At 32.0% G+C, this 26,023-nt stretch overlaps 1 protein-coding gene, 1 long non-coding RNA gene and 1 other non-coding gene across 6 annotated transcripts; 1 reads left to right on the top strand and 2 right to left on the bottom strand.

The window, feature by feature from the left end:
• Positions 1 to 1,092: 1,092 nt before the first annotated feature.
• LOC114296144 (Adenine nucleotide alpha hydrolases-like superfamily protein) lies at positions 1,093 to 6,852 on the bottom strand. The gene is made up of 4 exons (XM_028240434.2): positions 6,010 to 6,852; positions 2,363 to 2,481; positions 1,861 to 1,976; positions 1,093 to 1,611 (listed from the first exon to the last, which is right to left on the bottom strand). The coding sequence occupies exons 1-4, from the start codon at positions 6,359 to 6,361 to the stop codon at positions 1,335 to 1,337; spliced, it is 864 nt and encodes a 287-aa protein (XP_028096235.2). The 5' UTR covers positions 6,362 to 6,852; the 3' UTR covers positions 1,093 to 1,334.
• On the bottom strand, positions 1,227 to 1,299 carry TRNAF-GAA (transfer RNA phenylalanine (anticodon GAA)). The gene has a single exon. It is a non-coding gene; the product is annotated as a tRNA-Phe (tRNA).
• A 10,929-nt stretch (positions 6,853 to 17,781) lies between the features above and the next one.
• LOC114283194 (uncharacterized) lies at positions 17,782 to 23,883 on the top strand. 4 transcript variants are annotated; one of them, XR_014340890.1, is made up of 5 exons: positions 17,783 to 17,959; positions 19,339 to 19,700; positions 19,890 to 20,102; positions 20,691 to 20,846; positions 23,566 to 23,883. It is a non-coding gene; the product is annotated as an uncharacterized LOC114283194 (long non-coding RNA). The 4 variants fall into 4 exon arrangements; XR_014340889.1 differs by having other exon boundaries at positions 17,782 to 17,959; positions 19,339 to 20,102; XR_014340891.1 differs by lacking the exon at positions 19,890 to 20,102 and having other exon boundaries at positions 17,785 to 17,959.
• Positions 23,884 to 26,023: the final 2,140 nt, after the last annotated feature.

Below are 26,023 nucleotides of genomic sequence, written 5' to 3'. Positions count from 1 at the left end.
TTGTTTCTTTTAATGTCATTTCTGTTTTGTATTTCAGTTGTACTACTCCTTTTCTAGGTATCTTGAGGATGCTGAGAAAAGAAAATTACAGGGGAGAGACACTGCCTATCAGGTCCACCATATGTGGGTCTTCTGAGCAACGTCATGAGCATACCTGTTCAGTGTTACTAGTATACTTAGCCTCCGTTTGGGAAGTGGGTTGGCTTTTTGACTTTTTAGTTTTTTTTGGTTATTTTAACCTGGGCTAAAAAGCTTGGTTTGGAAAGGGTTTTTTGATTTTTTGGTTTTTTTGACTTTTTTTGTGAGAGAATAGTGTAATGATTATGAATTGGATGTGATGTTTTGTTTTTTGTGACTAAAATAGCTTGTTTTGTCTTTTGTGGCTAAAATAGCCAAAAAAAATCCACTTTAGTTATTCCCAAACGGACCTTTTAGCTTGATTGAATCATGTCTTCAACTTGAGGTTGGTTAGGTCACCCTCTCCACATATATATATATATATATATATATATTGAAGTAGATTGTGAGGAGGCAGTTGAGCTGATCCAAGATGGGCTAGCAAAACTGGTTACACTGGGCATTGGCCGGAGCTGGTAGATTGTTGCTCAGAAGGCCGGAGTGCCTGGTTAAACAGATCCTTGGGGAAGCAAACAGGTGCGGGGATGCACCCACCAATATACGAGTGGAGCAAGGGGAGAACCTACTAGTGGCTGAAGAATATCTACCTGAAGCTTTTAGATTTATCTTTATAGGGGGAACCATGTATGGGAGAGTGAAATGTAGGAAAAGAGGGTGAAAAAATTGAGTAATGATCAAATTGATGCGAATTTTTAAAAAAGAATCCACTTACTCCAGCTCCTAATCAAAAGAGGTAAGTTCTTCGCTCGAGGAGCGGCATACTAAAAAGAAGAAAGGTTTATAATGTCAGAAAGCACAAGGGAATTGCAACTAAGTTGTTGAGAGAAACAAGAATGTTAGATTAAAAGTAACTCGTTGCTTTGAATTTGATATATAACACTTTTTTTTCTTTCTTTTTTTTTTCCCGAGCATAGTCACATTTAAAAGTTGCTATCGCTGAATTAGCAATCTGAATAGAAGGAAGAAGAAGTGTGTGGATACACACACTCAGCATCAAAATAATTAAAGAAAGAAAACAAAAAGAAAAAAACAGAGAACATGGGATGTGGTCCAGATCAATATGGAATAAAAAAGAAACAACCACACGATGCGGTGAACGTGGATCGAACACGTGACCTTCAGATCTTCAGTCTGACGCTCTCCCAACTGAGCTATCCCCGCCCATATGTCTCTAATTACATGGTTTATTAATTATATCAATACATAACCTTTGGTTTAAAACAAGCGCACCGAAACGAATCATTATTTTTCTGATCCGCTACAACCACCTTCACCTCCTCTGGTGGTGCTCTGGAACTGGGACTATCAACAAGATTGCCACGTGAAGAAGGAGAGGGTGATTGAGTCATCATGGCATTGTCAACGTCCATCATCACTTCCTTTCCTTCACAGATGATCTTCACCTCACAGAATTCTGGTGCATTCTGAAGTACCTGATCAGCTATCCCATTTCCTCTCCTAGATCTCAATTTCCTACACCCAAAAAAATAGTGATAAAAATAATAAGAATATAAAGAAATGGGTTTTTTGGAAGTAATACTAACCACCAAGAACTCATACATAAAAAAATGTTTACAAAATTAGTGTGATTCATATTCAACTTTGTAAGGCCAGGCTCGCACTTAAAATAAATATGAATCACACACTGTTTGGATTCTTGGTCTCTAGCCTTACTATTATGGTGGTGGATGGAAGTGTTGTGGGTGGTGTTGGAAGTTTTACTTGAGACTGGATTTGTTGGTGCCCAGCACCAGCTTTCTAATGTTGAGGATGGGAATAAGGTCCAGTAATGCCTTTGCCTCCATGTCACTCTCTATTAGTATTGTATCCACTTTAACCTGTTTTCATTTCATTTTCAAGCAAAGATTAACATAAACAAACAATTAGCTCCCCAAGTGCTATGTGATGTGTGAGAAGAAGTACATTTACACATATATACTAGTGTGGGCACACACTATGTGAGTGTGATCCAGTAGACAAATCATAACAGTTGGCTAAAAACATATTTTTGAGGCTTTGTCACACAATTTCGATTTCTAAAAATGTCCATAGAATTACTAACTAAATAAATAAACACACCAAATCCACTAAATAACTGCTACTTATAATTAGTTTTCAAAATCAATTCATACTCTTCATTCAACAAATTAATAAAAAAATTATATATAAAATTACACAAGCATAGCAGATGGTTTAGTTAGTTGTATTTGTACTAGGTAGGTACCTTTGAAGCAGAGCAGACATCAAGGAACTTTTGAAGGAATTCTCTTCTCTTGCTTCTTTCTTGGTTCATGTGGTTCTCCTTCTGCTCTGGGTTCACTTGACTTATTGGCATCTTTCCTACTGTCATCACCAAAAAGTAAATAAATAAATGTATGGCCTTTTAACTTTTTGTTTTGATTGAGGTGTGTAGAGTAGAGAGAAGCAAAGAAAGTTAACAGCGAGCATATATATATGTATATATATATATATATATTAGGAAGTATGAATGCTACAAAAGAATTTTACATTCAGCTAAGAAAAAAAACATACCTAAGAGTTAAAACCATGTTTCCCCCGTCTAGTCACCTTTAACCAACATATTGCTTGTTTATAGGTAGATTCAGAAATTATGAACTAATATACTTTCTCATCAATGGACCGGCCTATCACGTGGCCAAATTGATCACTAATAGTAGAGGGACACCGTGGGAGGAGGTTAGATGGCCAACCGTATATCGCCTACATCTCAGCCCCTTGGGGCCGGAAAGCTTGTTTGGCAAAGTTACACCCTGGCCAATTGTGCTACATGGCAAATCAGGAGCACTAGTACTACCACCTACCAAGGACACATGGTTGAGGAAGGAAGACAGTTTCCCCAAAAGAAAGTCCTACAAGGAAAGGTATATGAAAAATTTTCTCTTATCATAATCGGTCGAGCAACACTAATGTTGTGTTTGGTAAGGGAATTTGAGAAGAGATTTGAAAAGAAAAAGAGAAAATGTGTGTGAAATTAGGTGAAATGTAAGTGTATTTATTTACATTTCATCTAATTTTTTTTCTCTTTTCAAATCCCTCTTATAGCGATCCCGGGTTTACCCTTGTTGCACAGTGATCCGGACGTGTGTCCGTGGATGTTGGTAGTTGTTTATTTTCTAGTTTGCATCCTCTTTACTTTGTATATTGAGTTATGGGATGTGTTGGACAGGTTTGCTACAGGTTGGTTGCGTTTGGGAGCCTAGTGTTGCTGCCCAGATTTTTTGGTCCTTCGCTCGAGCGAGGAGTTTGTCGCTCGAGCGAGAGTGGTGTTGCACCGGTTCTGGACCTGAGAGCTGTCTTTCCTGGCTCGAGCGAGCTTTTCGTGGCTCGAGCGGTCTGGGTTTTTCTTCGCTCGATCGAGAACTTCTTGGCTCGAGCGAGAGTTTTCTGTGTCTGGTCGCTCGAGCGACCAATCCTTCGCTCGAGCGAGCGTGTTTTATATCAGCGCACAGCAGCGTCTAAAATATCACTTTTTCATTTCTTTTCTTTGAGCAAACCCTTAATCCGACACTCTCTCTCTCTAAACTTGCACTCTCTCTAAGGTTTGATCTCCCTAGGGTGTGAATCTAGCCTAGGGCCTTTGTTAAAAAGGTAGAGGGTGTTGAGAGCTTCGATTTAATCTGAAAAAGTTTGGATTTGGAGCAAGTTGATCTTGGAGTCTTCATCTCCTTTTGGGCTAAAACTTCAAGGTAGGGATATCCTACTCCTCTCTATGAGTTTTGTCTTTAAATTTTGGTATTTTGAGATGTTGGGCTTGGTTTGGTAATTTTGTGAAAGTTTGGGGCTTTTGTGTAATTTTACAAAAGTTGGGGTTTTATTCATAATAAACCTAGATGCATGTTTGGCATAGAGAAATGGAATGATTGTTGAATCATTGATGAAATGGGACCTAAGGGTTGAAATGTTAATTATGGGAATTGACCTAATTACATTGTTTAATTAATTGGGATGATTAATTGAGAAGAATGAAGAAATGAAATGTGGATTTAATATCCATTGTGCATTTATTTTCTGTTTAGAAATAACTGCTTTGGGCTATCGGTGGAGGATAGTCGTGATTGTTGTAGACAATGCATGTTGATTAGGCAAACTGAAACTAATCAATGGAATGTGTCATGGAACTTGACAGTTGATAGAATACATTAATTGTGTGATTGTATATAGAACCAATGTGTTTATATACGTTATGTGTAGAGGAGGAGATAGGGGATGTACTCCGCGGTTTAGGGGAAGATAGGGGATGTACCTCTAAACCGGATAGGTATTGGGAGGAGATAGGGGATGAACTCCGTAGACAGAGCTAATATGCTTGTCTAGAGAAGTGAAGATAGAGCTCATATGCTTATCTTGGTGAAGTGTGGATACAGCTTGTATGCTTATCTGTGGATATTGTTGTTATACATATCTGTTGAGAATGTGGATATAGTTTTTATGCTTATCTGAATGTGAGATATAGTATTTATACGTATCTGTGGAAATGATGATAGAGCTAGTATGCTTATCTGTTGAAAAAGGGAAAATGAAAAGTAATTGGGACTTGTAAGTCGTTGACATAAATATGTGATTTATGTGGATGTATCGGTGTTGACCATCTATCAATTGCTAATATTTTAGTCATTGTCCATGGTTGGTTTAGTGTATTTCTACTGGGCTGTGGCTCACCCTATATGGGAATATCATTTTCAGGTGCAGGAAGCATGCCACCTCCAAGGATATAGCTGGGAGGCTAGTGGCGGGCATAGTTTTGTCGTTTTACTTTTGATGTATTACATGTAATTTCAAGCCAAGGGCTTAATGTGTAAACGAGTTAGAACTCTTTGTTGTAACCAAGTGTTAACTTGGAAGGCTGTAAGCCCGTAGGGCATTTTGTTATGAGGTTAACATGTAATACTTATGTAATGGAATTCTAATGAATGAAAGGAATGTGGTTAGTTTAAATGTAAATGCATGTCTTATCTGATGGGTTTATTGTTATTATTTTGAGGGCGTTACACTTCAAATCTCCAATCAAACACAATAACAGTGTCTAGCTTCTTGCAGGAGTTAGTTGTTTTTGATTAGTAATCTCTATAGTGCGAAACATAATCATCTTCTCTAAAAAATAAGAATGAAATGACCATATATTCTTTTTTGTGTTAAAATGACACACCACAGATCCCATAAATCAAGAGAATTTAATTGGTAGGAATGACCCATCCAATTTCTAACTTCTTGTGCATGTATAAAAAGGTTTGATACCCAGCTCAAAAACTCTAAAAAACATATGGTAGGGTGGTCTGTCCTATGGATAGAGCTTTGTGTTTGTAGTAAATAAATATATATATATATATATATATAAAAATTAATCAATTGCCAACCACACCTAAAAAATGCAGGCATTCTAATTGTGATGTGAAAAAGATTCAATTAATCCTACCAAATCCCAAATTATACTTTTTGTACGCAATTGTTCCCACATGAAGTCAACACCTACCTAGCTCAGATCTGTTTTAGACATCTCCAAACTCGGTAACCCGAAAGGACAAAACTATTTTGCATAAATATAACATCCATGTAATTATCTCATCATGTAATAATAAAGTTAGCTATAAAACACATGTCCTGAAATTTAGTAACCATTGTTTTTTATCCAAGTAAAGCCAAAAGGTGGGTGGGTGAGACTTGGGTTAGATGTTTCATGTGGGTCGTACACAGCGGTTTTGACCACACCTTTCTCATCCCCACCCACCCACCCACCACAACAGACTGTATGTATGCGGATACGTATCAATATTAACAATACAGTTAAATTATTAGACGATATAAAACAGTATTAATCGATATATCAATGAATATAAAGAGAGAAGAATTTACGTGGGGTTGGGATGAAACGGAGTTCAGGGAAGATATGGATGAGAAAAACAAGCGTAGAAGGAGTGGCGACGTGGTTGAGAGTCCACACGAGGGCGTCCATGCTCGACGACTCACTATCTGTCTTCCCCACCGCCACATAAACCACATCTTCTCCGTTTTGGAAATCAAAGGAGAAGACACTGCCATCGAATTCTTCTTTGATCGCCGGCATAGGCTCTCTGTTGTCGATCTCAAACACCTCGCTCCAACTCTCTTCTTCTTTTTCTTCTTCTATCTCACATATGCTGCTAAAATTTCTCGTCTCAGTATTGCTCTGCCCTTCATCAGAATGCGAATCTCCGGTCTCTATCATGACTGCTGTTATTTTTTAGGGTAAACAAAAACCCAAAACGATGAAACAACTTGATGATGATGATGATCACAAGTACTTCAACCTGTTGCTAAGAATCTTGGATTGCATCAGAGTTTCTTCGTAGTTTGAGAATTGAGAGAGAGAGAGAGAGAGAGAGAGAAAATTATATACGAGAAGACAAACAAACTAGTATAACAGCAGTGCATACAAGTCTTTAGAATCTTAAATATCAGTCTATACGTATTTCACCAGAGTTTTAACTGTGATATGTATGGGTAATTATTCAGTAATAAGATGTTATAGAATTTAAATTTTAAATAAATAATTAAATGTCTGTGGGGTCTGCAATGTAGACATTTAGTCATTAGTGCGGGGTCTGTCCTATAAGTCATTTAATTATTTATTTGATAAAAAATTTAATATTCTTAACATTATATGAACATGTGATGTGGGGTCTGTAATATAAGATATTTAGTAATTTATTTGGTAGAAAATTTAATATTCTTAACATTATCTATTTTGGAGTATCGACATGTGATATTCTATAGTATTATGATTGGTGAAAAAGTAAATAGGTGAAGTGTTGTATTGAGTGATTAAAAAACATGAAAGTCATATTAAATAATGATTAATTAAGAAATAAATTCACGTAATATTATAAAAATATTGAACAATTTCTTTGTATTGTGTCAGTCAATGGGGGTGTTTGTTTCAGCTTTTCAGAGTCAACTTATGGCTTTTAGTTTTGAAAAAATTATTTTGGACTGTTTGGTTAAACTTATTTCAAACAGTTTCTGATTCTAACAGCTTATTTTAACTCAAAAAAGCTGATTCTGAGAAGCTGCTCACCCCTTGCTTCTGATTATCAGTTTCTGCTGTGGACATGTTAATTTATGGTTATACTCTTAAATTTTTTTATTTTTTATTTTTTTAAAAATAGAAAAAAACTCAAATGGACTATAGATTATTATTATTATTTTTTACGAGAAATGTAGACAAATAAAAAATAGAAATTAATTGAAAAAACTATTTCACAGCTTATTTAACAAACACTACTCAGCAACTTAAATTTATAATTCAACAGCTACACTAAACAGATTGACAACTTCTAATTAAAGTCATAATCTATAATCTGTTAAATTTTAATTTATAAACTATTTTAACAGGTACACCAAACGGGGCCAATACGCATCCGCCCATACTGGTGTTTAAACATATATGACATGTATGATCCATACTTAATTTAAAAATATTGATGTTATTTTTTTATGTTAAAATATATATTACTCAATTTATAATTCATGTCCTACAATAGTCCACGAATGAGCTCTCTTTGGTTATCCATTAAAAATTTGGGTAAATTATAAACATACTTCTTGAGATTTATTTAAATTATAAATTATTTTTTATGATTCTAAAAATTATATTATACCCTTTAAGGTTTCTAATTTCATAATAGATAGGTTTTTTTATTAATAAATTATCAAGTTAATTAGCAGTTTTTAATAATGTTTAAAATTTTATTTTAATTAATAATTCAGATAATTTTATTATTATATAGGTGAACAGTTAAAAATTTCACTTTTTCAATTAATTCTGTTAAATAAAAAATTATGACAGGAAGATATTTATAATTTTCCAAATCACATGAGGTAATTTGTATTTTAAGCAAACCTCAAGATGTGTATTTATAATTTACCCTAAAAACTTCAACACTCTTTCAATATTTTCAGAATAATATTAAAGATCTTAAAAATTTTATTAAAATTTTTATCAAATATTTCATACGAATTTAAAACTCATATAAAATCCATGTAATGTAAGTCTCACATGTGAAATATTTAATAAAATTTTTGACACAAAATGTATTGCTCAACAAGCATTAAGCAAGGGATCACAAAGATGCATTTTGGTCTTAAAAACAAACTTGAAAAGGGGGAAATTATTAAAATTTTCAAAATATCATGTATTTCTACTTTCTAACCAATTATCGTTGAATATGTCTGTTCATGTTTCTTAATCACCTAACATCATTTCTCACCTACCTACCTTTTTTTATCAATTATAATACTATAAAATGAGTCTGGATCATCGGCTCACCTAACATCATTTCTCACCTACCTACCTTTTTTTATCAATTATAATACTATAAAATGAGTCTGGATCATCGGCCGCACTATCCTGCAGCCCTCCCTACCACGCTTCAAAACGACGTTGTTTTGGCCAAAACTATATCGTTTTGTTTAGTGTTATTATTTTTTTCCCCCAAAAATTTGAGTTTCCTGCCCACTTTCATCTTTCTCCATCATCTGATCTGTTTAGCCCTGACAGAGAAAAGAGAGAGAGACGCTAGACACAGAGAGAGACGACGACGGAGGAATACGAGGGAGAGAGAAACAACGGAGATTGGTTATTTTGTGGGGTGGTATGAACAGTTAGGGAATTGGAGAGCTCAGTGGCGGTGCGTAAGGGTAAGGTGGAGTAGAGGTTGGAAGTAATGGATGTGGAGAAGAAGAGGAAGAAGATGAAGCGAGAGAATCGGAAACCAAGGACGAGGCTGATGAGGCAGTAGAGGCAGTGGAGGACTAGCCAGAATACAGCCGCCGAAGATTCGATTATGCCGTCTTAAGACGCGTCCAGCAACGGTGAGTCTCAGAAGTTGTTGTTTTAGCGATTGATGTAGCTCTGTTGCAATGCTGACAGCTTCATTTTTCTCTCTTCTCTGCTATTACCAACACACATACGCACACAGAGGGTTGATGGTGGAATGTAAACAGATGATGTGGGTATGGAGAGTTTTTTGTGAGTGCCTCCATTTGAAGTTTGGACTTTAATTTGGTGTCTGTTGTAATAGAGAGAGAAGGTTGGGGGAAGGGGATGGTGGAGCTGAGGGGTTTTGGGTGCATAAAGGTAAATGAAAAGGGGGTGAAAACTAAAAATCAAAAAATCAAAAATTAAAAATTAAAATGACGTCGTTTTTGGAGTGCGAAACCGATGATCCAAACTCTTATAAAATATTACGTATATATATCTTAAAATAGCTGAATAATTAGCCTGAAAAGGTGATGTGATTGATTGTCTTCTTGTCTGACTTTAGTAGTTTGGCCCACACCTATACAATAATACTTGACGTTGTCCTTTTCATACAATGAGAAATTGTGAATTTGTCCTTGTTTTTTTATCTTTACTTATTTTATTTTAAACTTTGTAATCAATGCCCCAATTTCTCAGAAGCTCAGTTTGATCTGAGATTATTAGTCCGCTTATTAATATATGCATATATAATGTTCAACTTTGATTAATTTTTAAACATAATATTATATTAATAATACATTAGTTTAATAGACCATCCTTTTCATAGCATATACCCTTTTTTAAAAATTAATTGTAATTATTCATTTCAAATTTAAAATTTTCATTTTATAAGATTAAAAATTAGTAATTAAATTTGCAAATTCAAGTTGTTAACATATCATTCCTAAGAAGAAGTGTGATTTATAATTTTAGGATTAACTATTGCTAATGCAACAATATTACACACACATAATTGATTACATGAGATCATGTGTTGTAAGTGATTTTATAAATGGTCTTCTAACTCGTTTCGCAACTTTCGATTTTAATCAAAAAGTCAAAAAAATTATTATAAAGTGTCACATAACTCTCTCTATCTTTTATACATCTTCTAATAAAAAATTAAAAAATAACTAAAATAGTATTCTTCAACCGTTGATGTGATTTTTTTTTACTATTTTATATTCTGCCAGAGATATAATAATGTGGGTTTTGGATTTTACTCAAAATATATATATATATATATATATATATCACGAGCCAAATGATTTTTTTATTTTTTATTTTTTTTTATTTAACAATTTACTTTAAGAGAGTATTTATTTATTTATAATTTTTGTGTTGCACTTTTTGCCGTTTTGATAAAGAGTCGATTATAGGTATCATAATGATAAGATAATTATATATATATATATATATATATAAAATACAAATTAAGAAAAATTATATGTACACTTTTGGTTATGACTTTTGGAGTATTTGATTATAATCTATTGACATTATTTTAGTTATGATTAAAGAATTTTTTAATTATACCTTAAGCGATGTTTGTTATAACTCATTTTTAATTATAATGGTTATATGATTAAATCATAACATTTGTAATAATCAAATACACAAATGTGATATCGTGGATTACCCACAAATTAATGAGATATTATTTTGTCTTGTTTTGCTTTTTTCTATTTTATAGTTACTTTTAATTTATTTGTATATATATATACTTATATAAGAGATATATAAAGATAAAATTTTGAGATTATTTTATGGGTCTGTTGGAGAACTACTTAAAAAAGTTAACAATCAAGTCATTTGTCATGAGTTAAAAAAATCAAATGTGATATCAATTTTTTTTATATAAAAATAATAATAACTACTTCAATGCATTTTTTTTTTTTATAAAAAGGTAAAAAGTTATGAAAAAGCCAACTTGAAACGTGCACTATATAAATTTACAAATGCAAACAGTATTTTCTAGTGTTTTCTAAAACAGTTAATAAATAAACAGGCATTTAAATTGCAAATTGCATCTCCACATAGGACAGAAGATTATTTGTGCATATTTGTGTGTGAATACTCAGATGGAATATCCGAATACGTACGAGAATCACGGCCACAAAATATGGAATCAGTCAAAAGTCAAATATCTATATTCCCTTTGATTCTCTCTCTTTATTATAGACATACATCACATGTACAATTATGTATGTTGATGGCTTTGGATTAGAGGATCTGCTGTGCCAGTCCACACAGTTCTTCAGTGGGTCTAACTCCCATCATCCTAGTTGCCAGTTTTGACCTCATTGATGGCCGATGATCATAGCACTTTTTGACTCCATAGAAGGGAAGGAATTGCTTGTTTTTATTTTTCAAAAAATACTTTTCAGAAAATTTTATTTTCTTATTTTTTATGTTTTTTTTACTGAATTTTTTAAATATTTTAAGCAATTTTTTTTTACTTTTTAGACACACCTAACATAAATATACCTAAAAAGTAAAAAAATTATAAAAAAAATCTTTTAAAAATTCACTAAATACCACAAATATAAAAAAAAATACAAGAATTCAGTACATTTTTTATATTTTTATGTATTTATTAATTTTTTAAAATATTTTTTCACAAATTTTTTACTTTTTAAATACATCTAAGTAAGGTGCATCTAAAAAAGTAAAAAAAATGTTTAAAATTTTAAAAATATTCACTAAAAACAAAAAAACACGAAAACTAAAAAATTCAATTTTCAAAAGACTTAATACAAAAAACTCAAACAAAACACACTGATATAGAATTGAAAGTATGATGATATTAAATTGATGCCGATTAAAAAAAAGAAAAAAATGAATATTAGATTAAAAATGTATAATAAAAAGTGTTTGTTTATATATTATCGGATTAGTAATATTATAAATAATATTAATATATAATTTTTTTTATTTTAGTATTCTTTTAATATTATAATTTTTTTTTCTAATAAATATAAATTTTACTTACAAATCATTTAAAAATTTATTAATTCTCCTACTTAATTTTTAATCTCAACCTTTTTGTGAGATTCTTACCAATAAAAAGGTTGCTAGTCTAACGGAATAATTAATTTCCTTACTCATATTCCTAACAAAATAGTCTTTAAGTAAATCTCACTGTTTATTAGTTCGATCTCTCTCCTCTGATAGCTAAACAAACATAGCCTTCATTACCACTCTTGCAATCCAACCTAAAATCAAAGTAGGAGACTTCACCAATTATTAGTTGGCACCTTCCCAATCTCTTTACTTTATGTCAGTACTTCTTGTCATTTCATGACAAATGTGTTACAAAGAAAAAGTAAAACCCTTTTGCGAAAGATGGCGTAAATGTTACAAACTAGTAGTATGAAGGTAACTGTAGAAGATAATTCGGTCCAAGAAGATTTTTAGAGAGTTCGTTTGGTATTAATTAATATAGTCAATTTTTTTTATTAAAACTTTTTAATCTGACTTTTTTAATTTTATTTAGTTTTTGTTTTGAATTTTTTTTACTTTTATACTAATTATGAATAAAAAATAATATTTTATCATGTTAACTTATATAGCATATTTGACCTTTTTATACTTTTTTAACCCCGACGTGTGTGGGGTGGTGAGAATAGGAGGAAAGGAGGTCCGGATCATTTTTCAACAGAGAATATTCAACGGCCTACAGTGGTGACAAATCAAGTACCATTTGCTTATAAAAGGACACAATACCACCACATTTAAGGGCAAAAAAAAGTCATACATATAGTTAATATTTAATATAATCATATATGATATTAAGCTGATTTGATTGTTGGAGAGTCCTCAAACCAATATAGGTTGGGGAGGCCTTTGACTTTGGATTTTTCTGATAGGAAAGATGAGACATGACTCATCATCAAACTAAATTTCTATGGAGACAAATTTACCATCGACAGTAACACTTAGGTTCTTGTAAGAGAGAGGTTGGAATTCAACTCTGCTTGAGAATTAATTTAACAATTAATAACTTGTGAAAATTTACATTTAATTATTCTAAAAATAATAATTAATTAATTAATTAACTTATCTAGAGTTTATCTGAAATACATATTAGTGTAAAAGTTAGTTTTAAATTAATTCAATTTAATCACAAATAAAGATATTATTAAGAATAATAATTTTATAGATATTCAATAATTGTTGTTTATAAATTATTTTAATAAGAATTCAATATGATAATTATTCTTACCAAATATCTTAGTTAAAAATCTTAGTATATCAATTTTAAAAAACCAACACAAATACACAAATATACAAAAAAAAAAAAAAAAAAAAAAAAAAACTTTGGCAGATTTTTTTGGTGGCAACATTGCCACTTGTCTGCTTGCATGCAATATAGGAGATGAGACCCAATTATGTGCCTTGGACTTGCAAAATTTGATTAGATTCCACAGAATGACTAGGAGAGAGAGAGAGAGAAATGCATTGTGTGTGTATATATATATATGCATTCTTGCATTCAGTGAGGAAATAAGGAAAAAGAAAATTCTGTGAGCAACAAAGCAGTAGGAGAAGAAGAAGAGTGGGAGATTAAAGAAGCTAAAATTTTCTACCATTTCATCATCCTATTATTAAGTAAGAAAATCCTCTTATTTATTTGAAATTTTCAGATTATATTTATATATAAATGACTAAATTTGTAAAAAGAATTTTATTTATAGTTGTATGTAAATTTATGATTTGTATATCAAATCTTTAAAGATATTGGTAGTCTTAAAATCATGATAATATTGTGAAATTTGGACTTGCATGTGTAGTTTATGCCATTAAAAAGATTATTGAATATTTTATTTGGCCCTTAAATCTACCAGAAAATTTGTACAAATTTTTAGACAATTTTATCTCAAAATTTGAAGATGATTTCTTCTATAAAGTTGTTGGGAATGATGTCTAGTTCATCGAGGAATTTTTGAAACAATTATTGAGTTTTGTACGAATTTATACAAAATTTTAATTAAATCTGAAACTATAAGATAGATTTTACTATATGTTTGAAAATTTATTAAAATTCTATATTAAGCCAAATCTGGTAATTTGTAACTAAAAGATGAAATTTGAGAAGTCTAGTTTCATATAAATTTTTAGATTATGGATTTGATCTATGAATTTAAGTATGAAATTAATTTAAGAAAATGTGATAAATCTGTGTCATAAAATTTCTAGGAATTTTACAGAATTATTTATAACTTATTTTTGGAAAATTCTTTCTGAAAAATTACCTAAACATGTTTATTGAATATTCTGTATATTTTCACGAATTCCAGAATTGTATAAATAATTTATTTATAATTTTTATTACCTAAGGTACATCCTGAAAATTTCTAGGCAGGTTTAAGATTATTACTTCAATTAATTATTTGGATAAAAAAAAAATTAATTATTGTGTTGGTCTAATTCATTAAACATCGTAAATTAGTAATCCATGTATGGGTGTATTGTGGTTTATTTAATATTGTGGTAGTCTAATCTTGTAAATTAAAAATCCATGCATGTGTGCGATTATGGTTTATTTTCTTTGTATCTAAATTATTATTTCATACCATGGTTTAAATAAATTATTTATTTAAATTTTGTACAATTATTTATTATTGTGTGACATATGTAATTATGTTGGGAATTTTAATGAGTTGGTATAACATTATTTATAATTAAAAATTGGATTTATTTGTGATTAATATTAAAACTAACTAAAATATTTAATGGCATGTACAAAGTTAACAATTGACGGTTAATACCAATTGTTCAGGGTGAGTCTTGGTTTTAAAAAGTGTACGAAATTAAGGGTTGACGGTTAATATCGGTTGTTTAGGGTAAGCCCTGGTTTTGAGAATTCTCACGTAAATTGTGTCGCGAAACTCTAAGATGACACGAGACTTATTTAAACCCTTTTTTGGTATTCGGTTTTGGAATAAGGGTGGATGTGCAGGTGGCACACAGGGAGGTAACGTATCCTTGGCAGACCGTTTCCTTAGGGCAGACCATGGATGCCACTACTTGGGTATATAACTCCGGACGTGGGCATCCCTGGTAGTTACAGTTGGTAACACTTGAATATTTGACCAATGGGGGTTTCAAATTAACCGTTGCCATGTTTAGTGGTTGGTAAGTTAAATCTCTTTGTGAGATTTCGAGTGTCACCTAGTTTATTAGAATAATTGAAATTATTTTAATAGTTGTAATTTATATTTACAATTATATTGTTATCTCATATTTATAATCTCATTATTTTTTTCTTAAAAAGAATGGTAGGTTGGTTATGTTTTCTTACTGTGTTGCAAAACTTATGGCATATATTTTTGTTGCCCTGGCGTTTTATGCCAGGTTTTGACAAAGAAATAATTGAGACTGAAATGGAGTTGACGCTAATGTAGAACCTTGGCTAACTTGAAACCCTGATTAGAGCTGAATAAATTTTATTATTTTATATAACAGTCATTAAGAGCTTTATAATTTTATTTGATGTTGTATTTGGATAGTTTTAAGTTTTTATTTATTGTTGATTGAACCTTTAGTTATGTACGAGAGTTGAAATGTTCAATTACGATGTCAACTTTTTGATTTATTACGTTATTTTGTCTGTTTAATTTTCCTTGATGTTCTAAAAATTTGGAGCGTCACATAAATAACTTTTACGGATTAATAATAAAATTTCAATAAGAAAAATGTTAAGAATTATTTTAGTGAGAAAATAATGACATTGTATTATTTATTATGAAAAATTGTGATTATATTATTTGCATTGTAATAAAATATATAAGATGCACCCTTTTGAAGGTACAGGTGGTATTAGCAACTTTACGTGGAAGGCAACAATTGCATATAAAGTGAAGGACTTTTCTTAAGCGTGCAACTTACGCCTTCCATTTACGCCTTTTCTGTTGCTGTCCTGTTTAATGTTTATATCTTCCATTTACGCTTTTTGTGTTAGTGGCATATGGTGTGCAACCTTAAAGGGTTGCACACCATAACAGGACCCTAAAGTGAATTCTTAAACCTTAGGATGACCAATTACCCATGCTTTCCTCCTTTGCTTTTTGTAATTTGATGGGGGACTATTTCCTGATTCTTTATCGATAAATATTATGTCATTAAATTTTTTTTTATCACGGCTTAATATTACTATTTTTTATCATTAGATATTTATAATTTGTATAATAAGTGAGATTAATAATAATGACATAACACTAGCTGATACATTAATGTGTATACTAATAAGTGCATGCAGCACCATCGGATTAGAATAATACTATATGTACTAATTAATGTATTAACTAATATTCTAACAGATGATGTGACATAATTTTAGAGGTTTTGAATATCGGTGGTATTACATGCATAAATTAATATACACACTAGTATACCAACTAGTTTTATGTCATTATTACTTACTCCACCAGTTATACAAATTATAAATACCCAAAAATTTTAAAATTATGTCACATCATCTGTTAGTATACTAGTTAGTATATTAATTGGTACATATAACATTATTATTTGGATATTTGTAATTTGTATAATAGGTGGGGTCAGTAATAATAATATAATACTAGTTGGTGCATTAGTGTGTACGTTAATTAGTGCATGCAGCACCATTAAATTAGAATAATGTTATATGTACCAATTAATATACTAACAGATAATGTGACATAATTTTAGAGGTTTTGGATATTTGTAATTTGTATAATATGTGAAGTCAATAATAATGACATAACACTAATTAGTATATTAGTGTGTACATTAATTGGTGTATGTAACACCACTGTTATGATTAATTTTTTTATTTGAAGTTAATTAATAAGCCATTAATGAATATATAATGGTAAAAAAAATAAATAACACATAACAATTCTCTACTTAATCGCCAACTAATGTTAGCTCAAACAACAAAAGGAGTTGTCAACATACTGGGTCATGTGGAATTTTGTTCAAATGCATTAAAGGAACTTTGGCATCCAAAGGTAGGCAAAGCAAAAAATCATGACCTTGCATTGATAAGAATATTGGTACCCACGCATTACCGATGTTAACTTGTCTTTTTTTAGGTAGGTATATAAAAATTAAAACTTTTGTTAACATATGTTCTAAAAACAGATATTAAGGGATGTATTAGATGAATATAATTATTTCAATTTATATAGGAAGTTGGAAAAAACTTTTAAAGTTGTTAGAATTAATAAATTTTTTTTACATAGAGACCAAAATACTCTCCTTATATTTCCCTCAGTTTCATTCATTAATTTGACTTTTATTATTTTATTTTACTATTATAATTATATATATAGATATATATATTTTAATTTGCAACACATACAGTGATTATATAATTTTAATTATTAAAGTATTTTTATTTATTTGGTTTTTTATTTTTTGGAAAAAATTTAAGTGCATTTTTATTTTTTGCTGTAATATTATAGCATTAATGGATTTTTTATTTTCTCTAAATTTTTTAAATTTAGACTACACTTAAAAATTTGGTCGCTAAATAGGCGATTAAAAAATTTTTAGTCGGCGTTAGTCTACATTTTGGCCACTAATTCTTGTTTTAGTTGTTGTATACAACCATTTGCCGACCAAAAAAAGTTTAGTCGCCAAATAACAAGCTTATTTTTTGGATTACTCTTTGGTGACCAAATATTTTTGCCAGCAAATATAAAATTTTGGTAACAAAAAAAAATTTAATCATTGTATAATCAATTTTTGCCGGCGAAAAAAAAAAAAAATAGTAGCCAAATTACGCTTTTGGCTACAAAAATTGAAGTCACTATTGATTATAATTTGGTGACAAATATAAGTTTAGCCGCTAAAGGTAGAAACAAAAAAAAAATTTAAGGGAAGCGAATATTGGCCCTCTCGCCCCTCTTTCAAACAAACACAAGATCTATGTTCTCTCTCACATACATAGAGCTCTCTCACACACATAACAGTCACCAGCAAACCTCACCCCCGCTCACCACTGTCGCTCACCACTGCTATTGCCGCAAATCACAGGTTTTTCTCTCTTTTTGTCGCTCTCAGTCTCTCTCCCTCTCTGTCAAGCTCAATCTCTCTCTGTCTGTCTGTCTCTTTCTCTATGTCTCTTTCTTTATGTCTCTCTCTGCCTTGCTCTATTTCCTCATTTCTCATGCTTGCTAGGGTTTTATATGATTTTTTTAGTTTAATTTTGTGTTGATTTCTTAAATGGGTTTGGTTAAAGTGGTTTGATTTCTATAAAATTATGGGTTTGATGTCCAAAATGGGTTTGATTTAGGGTTTATGGGTTTGACAGAGAAAAGATTTTGATGTCAAAAATCAAAATCCATGAACAAGCTGATTTTTTCAATTTAGCGAACAAGAATCATTCAGAAGCACTGATTCATAAGTGCATTCATAAATTTATTTTTTAAGAAATATTTATGGTAAAAAAGATTGGAATTTGGGCTTTATTTGTTTGTTTTTTTTTTGCTTTTCTTGCTTGAGCAAAAACCATCAAGCTCTGTCGAATGGTTGGGGTTCCATTTTTTGTGTGTTGAAACTGATCTACTATGCAACTTCTAGGTTGTAATTGCTTACATAATTATCTATCAAATTGCATCCATCCTAACATACGATTGTTGTGGCCTCTAACTTGAAAATTAGCAGCAAAAATTGTCAAGCTTTAATGTGGAATGGGAAAATGATTCACGTTTATTGTAGTGGGAGATGGTAAACAATTGCATTCTTTGTTTCTTGTGCTTGATTTATCCCTCCCTTCTTTGGTTACCGTTGGTGACTATGAATACAGGGTTGGTATCACTTTAAATTTCAACTTGCTGATGTTATTAATATCACTTTGTTTTTGTTTTTTTGATGAGCCCTATGGAAGTGTTGTGGAGATGCCACTAGGCCACATGCATTATCAGTGTATCTTCCCAAACACAATTTAACCCCGAATCTTCTAAATTATAATAACTAAAACATTATTGGATACCTTCCAGTGTAACTCTCAATCACCCTTGGAAGCCTAATTATAAAATCTTAGAAAGTATATATGGGATCTTTATATCTATTTTTATGGCTGCACATGTTGTCATTTGTATCCACACAAGTACTTGTAGAAGTATGTGGTTTCCATGAGTTTGTATGTATTTGGACGTTACTTTTCAATTGGTTGCACTTTAAATACTTACCTTTTAATTTTGTTTACAGCCACAAATTACCCGCACATGTTGTCATTTTGTTTTCTTTCTTTTCTTTACTCTTCTTTTTTTTTTTTTTGTAACTGAATGAATTGTTCGTCTCACATTGACTAGTAGCATTAGATTAGTATTGAGTAATGTCAAAACATGCCATTGCTAGTATAGTAGAGTAGCAATTTATGTGGAAACTTCTAATTGCTTTTGCCTAAGCAGGCTGTGGAATGAATCTAAGAGGTGATGACCCTGCTACGATGAAATATTTTGATCTGAGTGTGCAGAATAGGGCAAATGAGTTAAAGGCCTCTTCTACAAATGGCCAAGCAAATACAAGTAGCAAAAAGGTATGCGTGCATGAATATATGAGATATTTTTTCTATTGTTCACTTGTTTGTTCTTCCTGTCTGCAACTTTACTCCATAATCCTTGTGTATTACTAATTATTTAATAATTAATACAAGAAAGAGGGTGTTTGTGTGTATTCATGTGCACATGAGCACATTCACATATCTTCACTCTCATGGATGGTCATGCATATAGCAGGGGGGATACCTTAGCACATCTTATCGTTTAACAAGGTATGAAGATACACTCCTACCTTATGAAGATACACTCCTACCTTATCAAATTGGGTTTTGATTTAGGTATAGCAATGTGTAACACTTTACTTTCAATGTATGCAAAGTGTTCAAACCTTTATGATACATTTAAAATGTTCAACGAGATGAGTTTAATCTTTTTTGAAAATTTAATTTTTTACTATGCAGTCTAGAGTGGAAAAGCTTAGACCTGATATATTTTTTGGGTCAGGCCTATAGCTAATAATTTAGGACTGATGTTGGGCTGGGCTGGGCTGGCCTTGGGCTACTATAAATTTCAGTATTATCTAGAATACACTCTACCTGAAATTGGCCTGATCAAGCCCACGGTCACCCCTATCAGCAACAAGATAAGAGGCATATATGGAGTTATCAGTTAAGGTATTACTCTCCGCTACTTGTGCAATATAGATTATAGATATTTTTTAAAGAATAAAGAGTAAAGACAAACTTGTGCATCTGACATATTGTGTCAATTTGTTACACTAGCAAGTTGACAACCATGACTAGAAAGTAAATGTGATATTGATGCCAGAGTATAGTGCTTAGTAAAGAATATGATCTTGAGGGCCATGTATCACCAACCAAATTCAAACATCCACAAAGTCTTGTATATCACGTTATTTTTTGGTTAAATGCTTCTTGACTTCAGTGGCTTCTATTAAAAATACACATCGATAGGAATATACTTTTATTATAGTTCAATGTCTAATTTGTTGTGTATGAATGAAAGGCTAAAATTTTTCATTTTTCTCCCTCATAGAAATGTTATTACCTGCAAACTAATTATTTTATATTTTCTAGTATTTATTGGAATTTTTCTTCTGAAAGATTTGGATTTACATGCTGTTGCAGTATTGCCTATGGCACACTTGACTTTTCCTTGAAGCATTTTCCTTTCATTATCTTGCTCGTCTTATTTTTTCTATTTTTTTTTTTTTAATTTTTGCTGTTGATATTACTTCACAGTATTGCCTATAGTACCACTTCAAGAAGATGATGAAACAAGTAGAAGATGGAAAAAAAAACAAGGAAGGCAAAACAAGTACAACTCAGTCATCTGAATGACATGGTTTTATGGCTCACAACCCTCTTGTAGGGTTCAGATGGTCATCCTACTATTTGGTAAGAAGAATTTCCCCATAAATTATTAAAAATTGATTTCCAAAGTGCTCATCTTTGGCTCATCTGATGCATCAAAATAACATCTAAGCTAATATCTTTACTACCCACAGGCATATAGATAATTGTTACATAACAACCAAGACCCATTGGGTCATATTTTCAGTGTATATATGAATTGATCCATACATAGATACTATATCTAGACTTGTTTGAACTAGTTACTATATGAATTGATCCATACATAGACATATTTCACTATATCACAATATAAACTAGTTACCTGTGGGGACAGATGAGATTAAATTAGCACACATAAGTTGGGAGTTAGAGTCGAAAATGCCTTAAACTTAGTCGAAAAAGGGCATTCGGGGGACAAAATACAAAACAGTCCCTGAACCACTCAATGGATATCACGGCCAGCTTCCTCGTGACAAATAGAACCTGTGGGGATAGATAGATATAATTAAAACACGTAGGTTGGGAGTTAGAGTCGAAAACGCTTTAAACTTAGTCGAAAAACGGTGTTCAAGGGGTGATAATGCAAAACAACTCCTAAACCACTCTATGGATGTCACAACTAGCTTTCTTGTGACAAATACAACCTGTGGGGATAGATGGGATGTAATTAGCACATGTACATTGGGAGTTAGAGCTGAAAGCGTCTTAAACTTTAGTCGAAAAAGGGCGTTTGGGGAGCGAAAATGCAAAATAGCCTCGGCCACTTAATGGATGCCACGGGAACCTTCTCCATGGCAACTACAACCTGTGGGGACAGACGGGATATAATTAGCACATGTATGTTGAGAGTTAGAGCCGAAAATGCCTTAAACTCAGTTGAAAAAGGATGTTCGAGGGGGCGAAAATGCAAAATAGCCCCCGAACCACTCTATGGATGTGTTCGGTAGCTTCCTCGTGGAAAATAGGACCTTTGGGGACAGATGGGATGTAACTAGCACACATAAGTTAGGAGTTGGAGTCAAAAACGCTTTAAACTTAGTCGAAAAAAGACGTTCAGGGGGTGACAATGCAAAACAACCTCTGAACCACTCCATGGATGTCACAACCAGCTTTCTTGTGACAAATACGACCTATGGGCATAGATGAGATGTAATAAGCACATGTACGTTGGGAGTTAAAGCCGAAAATGTCTTAAACTTAGTTGAAAAAGTGCGTTCAGAGGGCAAAAATGCAAAACAGCCCTTGACCACTCAATGGATACCATAGGAACCTTCCTCATGACAAATAGGACCTGTGGGGACAGACAAGATGTAATTAACACACATATGTTGGAAGTTAGAGCTGAAAACGCCTTAAACTTAGTCGAAAAATGGCGTTCGGGGGGCGAAAATACAAAACAGCTCCTGAACCACTCTATGAATGTCACGGGTAGCTTTCTCATGACAAATAGGACTTGTGGGGACAGACATGATGTAATTAGCACACGTAGGTTGGGAGTTGGAGTAAAAACGCCTTAAATTTAGTCGAAAAACGTTGTTTGGGAGGCGAAAATGCAAAATAGCCTTTGAACGACACTATGGATGACACGGGTGCTTTTTAGTTTATTTGTTAAGTGAGGCACACCCATACACACAATGAACTACAACAATTTTCAAACTTCCTCTCAAATAAAAGTGACAATGCCATGCATGTCCGTATTTGAACATAAGGCAACAACCTTTGCCAAACATATTCTATTTGTCTCTTTTTTTTTTTTTTTCCACTTATTTTATCAGCAACTCTAAATAAGCACCTTCAAATAATGGCAACAACCCCATTCTTTGAATAAGAGCATATTTGGATGTCCTATGAACAAGTATTTGCCTTACCAGTTATGGATTTGTGTCGTAGAGCAAAATAGTTCACCGCTGCAACTGACAAGTATAGATATTTGACATGCTTTTGACAGGAATATTATAGTGTTAGTCCAACCACAGGAAAGTTATGGAGTGCTTATTAAAATGCTATTATTTATTTTTATTTTTTGAGACATTAAAAGTCTATTATGTGCAGGATTATTTAGTAGGAAATGTTTCTTTTATGCTAAAGCTTCTAAAATTCTGCAAAAATCTGTTATTTAAATAACCATAAGTGAAAGATGATGTCATGAGCCAGACAATTCATTCACCATTCAACTTGTGGGTTTTGAAAAACGATGAGCCATAATAAAGTAAAATACAAATTAACTGCCAGTTCATAACACACGGGTGTGTTCAAAAATATTATACTGATAATTACATGATCTTTTTATGTACGTTTGTTAGGAAAAATGCCTATTAGTGTTGAAGTTTTCTCTAATACATGGATTGGGTGTCTTCAAAAATAAAAATACTGATAATTACATGATTATATATATATATATATATATATATTCACGTACAATGAAATTGGAGAGAGAGAAAAAAAAATCAGATAGAGAAAGAAGCAGAGAGATAATTGTAAACTTTTATTGAATTCACTAGGTTAAACAAAGGAGAATTGCCCAACAACTCTCTCCCTAGCAACAAAAATCCATTAAGTAACAAGTAGATAAACCTGTCTCCCTAAAAAAGTAATAACAATGGAGTCTAATCAATGGGGAAAATTGCATGTCATGAAACAGTTAAAGAAAAGACAAATACACCAAAACTGTTAAATTATCTTCAAATGCTATATGAAACTAATGAGTGTAATATTTTATTTTATTTTATTTTATTTATTTATTTTTATTTTTTTTTTGTAGATGACTTTTGACATGGACATGTAGATCTTCCATTTTTGTGTACGGAAGATTATTTACACTTTTTCATAATCTCGCTTTTTAGTCGTCCTCTATTTTTTTGTGTGAATTTGTATTAATCGTACATATAACTTTTGGCGGGGTACAGAATACTTTTGACATCGAACAAATATTTATTGCCGTGGTATATAGATTACCTAATGGTAATTTGTACCATGCCAAATGGCCATTTTGCATAGTTGTAAATAAATTTGTGTACGGAGAACATGGTTTTTGTATGATTATTTGTTCTGTATGAAATTATTATTTTCAGTTGGAATATACTTGGTTTGTATAGAATTTGACATTAAAAGCTTTTTTTTTTGGGGGGGGGGGATGGTTGTAAGTGAAATACGTGTTGTGGAATGGGTGATAATATATATGTATTGTTTTGTTTGTATACCTGTTACAGGTTGTATGGGATACATACAGATTGTGAACAAATAAATTAAGATAAAAAAAAAAACATAAAATGATGTTTTTGGTGACTAAACAATTGGTAGCTAAAAATGGAGTTAAATATTTTTAGCAACTAAATAGTTAGTAGTTAAAAAAAGAATTAAATGGAAACAAATCTTTTGGTGACTAAATATGTCACGCCCCACCTTTTATTACTCGAAGTCATTACCAAATTCATTAACTTAATTCAATTTCAAGGATAACATGCGGAAATAAGCTCATACATTCAATCCGTAGAAGTGATTAACAATACTCTCATTCGTATGCAAAGTAAATATTACATAAACATACTTAATAAATTGCCCTTGGGCTTACATCACTTAAGGTACAAGAAGAAGGGTGTAACCCCTTTACAACAATGGCATTCCGCCCACATAAGAGAGGCCCGTGGCCAACAAATCAGAAGACCCAATTCTTGCAGCACATTCTGCTCAACACCTGAAAAAGATTCAACAACGTAGGATGAACATATAGTCCAGTAGGGATCTCAACCTGGCCCTCAACAATAACAACATACAGATAGTTATGATCATGAACACCCATTCTCATACTAGAATAGTAATGTGACAATTTATACAAAATATCATAAGTATGAACTTTTCTTGAAAACAACCATTTCAATCAACGCCATAGGCGATTCATCTTTCCTTTTCTTTTCATTAATTCTCGTTCCCAATCTTTCATAACATTAATAATACCTTAGGAAATAATTTCACTAAGCCCACTACACTCTTCCAATTTCCAAACATACAAAGATGTACCCCCTTTTCAAACATGTTTATCTTTAAAACATTCGTCCTCCTCCACACTTTTCAAAAAAAAAAAAATGACATTTTGGCTCGTTTCCATTACTATTATAACTATACATGCATATCTTTGTAAAAATATAAATTTACAACCCACCAACATGTATACAATCAACCAATAGAGTAACTCGGTCCTCCGAACTGTAACCAATCAAATCCATGATATTTTCAGTTACAACGAAACAACAACAATCCCACTTTGCTCTACTAGCTATGTGTTTAGTAAGCCAAAGATATACTGAAATAACTACAACTAACTTCGCTCTACTAGCTATGTGCGTAGTAAGCCAATCAATACACCCCACTCAACAACATTAACAACAAGCCAGTTTACCAGGCGCTAGCTGGAAGGGTATGGTGCCTCCGATTATTAGCGCGGTCAGTTCTCCAAGCGCTAGTTGAAAGGTAACGGTACCTTTGATTCTAAGCGCGGGGTATAACACCAACAATCACAGCACATCAAGGCATAACCAACATGTATAATGCATATACATAAACTATCAAGACACCAGCAATGTGTTAAAATATATGAACACATGACTATCTCCTTCCGAGCAAATATATATATATATATAATGTATCTAGCACTTCATCACATACGATGTTCAATTAATCAATGGTAAAATGCATACCCGACAATTCTATACAACCGTGTCATCCTCCACCGATGACCAAGGACAAGACCTCTAGATGCATATAGTTAGTACATCTATTAAAAGACTCAAATATCATGAATCACAAACCCAACAACAATATTAACATGGTAGTTAAAGATACAATTTCTACATGTGTGTTCAACACTCAAGATATAATAATCCAATTCTCAAACTTATTTCGAAAACACTTCCTTCATTCTCACAAAAACGATTTCATTTCCTTTTTGTTATCACAAAGCCAACTCCACTAATCTTGTTTCCATAAAATCAACTCCAAAGCCATGGTTAATCCCTTAGGCATTAACACCCTTACCACACTCATTTTGACAAAAGAGATTTACACACAATGGTCAACAAACCCCCATTTTAATTTACCCAACCAAAATATAATTTAGGGCTTTTCTTCATTTAACTACAACATGCTAATTTGTATTTTTAACTAGCCAAGACAACAATCAATGAAGCCAAAACCATTCTCCGCACCACCAACCCTAGGTTTAT

This window comes from Camellia sinensis, chromosome 9 (genome assembly GCF_055761805.1).
Source record: "Camellia sinensis isolate YWXY chromosome 9, ASM5576180v1, whole genome shotgun sequence".
Lineage (NCBI taxonomy): Eukaryota > Viridiplantae > Streptophyta > Magnoliopsida > Ericales > Theaceae > Camellia > Camellia sinensis.
This window is presented reverse-complemented; position numbering and strand designations above follow the sequence as displayed.

Excerpts from the sequence above, each read along its gene's own strand:
- LOC114296144 (XM_028240434.2), bottom strand. The coding sequence starts at position 6,361 with ATGATAGAGACCGGAGATTCGCATTCTGATGAAGGGCAGAGCAATACT. Across the intron at positions 1,977-2,362 it reads ATGTCTGCTCTGCTTCAAAG|GTTAAAGTGGATACAATACT; the intron begins GTACCTACCTAG and ends AAATGAAAACAG. Across the intron at positions 1,612-1,860 it reads ACCAACAAATCCAGTCTCAA|GAAATTGAGATCTAGGAGAG; the intron begins GTAAAACTTCCA and ends TTTTGGGTGTAG.